Raw genomic sequence first — 3,524 nt, forward strand, 5'->3', positions numbered from 1 at the left:
TGCTCCTATGATGCTGCTTGGCCTGCTGTGTTCATCCAGCCCTGCACCTTGTTGTCTCTGTACATCATCTGACTTTAGTGTTGGTGAGAGATTCTCAGAACACACCAAGATAAACTGGTCTGTTCCTCTTCAAAATAGTCCTGTGGAATTATTTCTCAACCACCTGAGAGGGTGGATAGGAACCTGAGTTTAATGTCTTGCTTAAGCTTGAACCCTGCATTTTCTGTTGAAAGTGCTACTAGTTAAAACAAGCTCACAGAGAGGAAAATATTAATCCCCAGTTATATTTTTAAATCACTATCTCTACTCTCAGTGGGAGATGGGTGGTTAATTACAGAAGGTTCCTGTATCCTAATGAGAGTCAGTGTGAGAGAGATCTGGATCCAAATGGTAGTGTCTAAAAGAGTGAGAGTTCTCTGGATGTGCCTGATCATGAGGAGTTTTGGAAATGAGTTGATTTCAGTGACAGTAACTTTCTTTTGGATTTGGTGGTTTTGCGGTCGGTGTTTGAATTTTGGTTTCTTGTTGTAGGGAGCAGCCGATTTTCAGCGCACGGGCCCATGTTTTCCAGATCGACCCAGCAACCAAACGGAACTGGATTCCAGCTAGCAAGCATGCTGTTACCGTCTCTTTCTTCTACGACAGTACACGCAATGTTTATCGGATCATTAGTGTCGGTGGAACTAAGGTATCAAGAAATGAGAAGCCCCAAGAACTAAAGCTCACCCCAGATAATGGCAATAAACTTTCCTGGATCATTGCATCCACATCACCATCTCACACATCCCTGTAAATAACACCTTCACTCCAGTCTGTATCATCATTGCTCCTTGTTCACACTGTGGTCACTGACAATCTACACTTTTATGTAAATCTGGGACAGAACAGTTGGGCACATTCAGAAAGGAATCAGGAAGAGTACGGGGCCAGCATGTTCCAATAAAGATAAAAGGGTGAGACCAACAAGGCTTATTGGCAGATACTGAAGATTCGAAACAGCAGAAGACCGAGAGGATTATAGAATATGCAAGGGAGAACTTAGAAAGGAAATAAGGAGAGCAAAAAAGTGATATGAAAGGATAATGGCAGGTGAAATAAAGGAAAATTGCAAGCTATTTTAAAAGTATATTAAGAGTAAAATAAGAACTAGGGAAAGTGTAGATAGGGCCTATTAAGGATCACACTGGTAATTAGTGCATGGAGCTAGAGATCGTAGGTTGGATTCTAAATGAATCAGTGTCCACTGGTGACAAGGACGATGTGGGTCTAGAAATCAGGAAGAAGGACCCTGATATAATTAAAGAAATTAGCGTAGACAAAGAGGAGGTTCTGAGTGGTTTGGCCGGTTTAAAATTATATGAATCTCCAGCGCTGGATGAAGTGTATTCCAGGCTGTTCAGTGAGGCAAGGGAGTAAATAACAGGGGCACTGGCATTAATTTTCACTTCCTGTTTGGCTGTCGTGCAGTCATTTGGCATTTCTCCTGTGGCCAATGTGATACCGTTATTCAAGTAACCTCAGTGGTAGGCAAACTATTGGAACCAATGGTAGATTGGGAAAATCAGGTTGGTAATGAATCTCAAGAAAAGGAATTTGTGGAATGTCTACAAGATGGCATTTTTTTTAGAGCAGCTGGTGGTAGAGCCCTCAATGGAACCAGACTTCTGGATTTGATGATGTATAATGAGGCAGACTGGATTAGGGAGCTTGATGTGAAGGAACCCCTAGGGAGCAGTGATATTAGTATAACACAATTCATCCTGCAGTCTGAGGGGAAGAAGAATGAATCAGATGTAATGGTAACTGCAAAGACATGAGAGAGGAACTGGCAAGAGTTGATTGGATAAGGAGCCTAGCAGGAAAGATGGTGGAGCTGCAATGGCAGAAGTTTCTGGGGTTAGTTCGGGAGGCACAGCAGAAATTCATCCCAAGGAAGAAGAAACATACTAAGGAGAGGACAAGACAACCACAGGTGATAAGGGAAGTCAGTGGCAGCATAAAAGCAAAAACAAAAGCTTACAATGTGGTGAAGATCAGTGGGAAGCCTTAAAAGCCAGCAGAGGACAAAAGCAATAAGGGGGAAGATGAAATATGAGAGTAAGCTAGTTAGTAATATAAAACAAAATTGCAAAAGTAAGAGGGAAACAAGTAGACATTGGACTGATGGAAAATGAGGCTGGAGAAGTAGTATTGGGGAAACAAAGAAATAGTGGAGGAAGTGATGAGGTACTTTGCATCAATTTTCACAGTCGAAGACATGAGCAGCATATCAGAACTTTAAAATAGTTAGAGGGCAGAGGTGAATGTAGTGACCATCATTAAGAAGGTGCTGGGAAAGGTGAAAGGTCTGAAGGTAGAGAAATCAGATGGACAACACCCCAGAGTCCTGAAGGAGACAACTCTGGAGATTGTCAAGGCATTATTTGGAGGTGCCAGTGTTGGACTGGGTTGGACAAGGTCAAAAATCACATGACACCAGGTTAAAGTCCAAAAGGTTTATTTGAACACACAGGCTTTCGGAGCATTGCCCCTTCCTCAGGAGTAATGAGAGAGGAAGTATCGAGACACAGAATTTATAAGTAAAAGATCAAAGCATTATACAAATAATATGAACGTTTTTAATAACCCTAAAATGGCTGGCTGATTCCCTCCTGTTAAATCCCTAATCAGTTAGAAAGGAGATGCAGATTTTGATTGATTAATATGCAACTCTCCGAATTTCTTTCAAGTCAATGTCCTGAAATAACTAAAGGTTTTATCAATGAATACAAGGGGTGACATCTCAGGTCGGACAATGCCTTTTGGTGTGAGGCCTTGCAAACTGTCTGTGTTTTAACATGGAGTCAGACTGGTTTTGTTTCCAAAGCATGAATTTAGAAAATGCCCCATTTACTGACTGTGTCCACAAATTGTGTGCTTTTTGAACAAAATACAGCATGTGTCTGCAAATAGAAATCTGCAAATACAAATTCAACCCATAGATTTGTATGTATCTGTGAGAGAGAGGGAGGAAGTGCGAGCGTTTGCGTGAGAGAGAGGGAGGGGGTGCACATGTTTGCATGTGTGTGAGAGAGGGAGGGCGTATGCGTTTGCGTGTGTGAGAGACGGAGAGCGTGCGCGTTTGCATGTGTGTGAGAGTGGGAAAGCGTGCACGTTTGCGTGTGTGTGAGGGAGGGAGGGCGTGCGTGTTTGCATGTATGAGAGAGAGGGAGGGCGTGTGTGTTTGCATGTATGAGAGAGAGGGAGGGCGTGTGCGTTTGTGTGTGTGTGTGAGAGAGGGAGGGTGTTTGCGTGTGTGAGAGAGAGGGCGTGCGCGTTTGCATGTTTGTGAGAGGGAGGGCGTTTGCATGTGAGAGAGGGGGCATGCGCATTTGCGTGTGTGTGAGAGAGAGGGGCGTGCGTGTTTGCGTGTGTGTAAGAGAGAGGGGGGTGTGCGCGTTTGCGTGTGTGAGAGAGAGGGGACGTGTGCGTTTGCGTGTGTGAGAGAGGGGGGTGTGCGCGTTTGCGTGTGTGAGAGAGAGGGG

General features: G+C 43.9%; 1 protein-coding gene across 1 annotated transcript in view; it reads left to right on the forward strand.

Moving 5' to 3' along the window:
* The window catches only part of LOC109912450 (homer protein homolog 3-like), a 38,799-nt gene that overhangs the window by 12,491 nt on the left and 22,784 nt on the right, over positions 1-3,524 (forward strand). The window contains exon 3 of the mRNA XM_048613952.1: positions 532-688. Coding sequence (XP_048469909.1) covers positions 532-688 — 157 coding nt within the window. The remainder of the gene's footprint in view (positions 1-531; positions 689-3,524) is intronic.

Source organism: Rhincodon typus, chromosome 29, assembly GCF_021869965.1.
Source record: "Rhincodon typus isolate 14 chromosome 29, sRhiTyp1.1, whole genome shotgun sequence".
NCBI lineage: Eukaryota > Metazoa > Chordata > Chondrichthyes > Orectolobiformes > Rhincodontidae > Rhincodon > Rhincodon typus.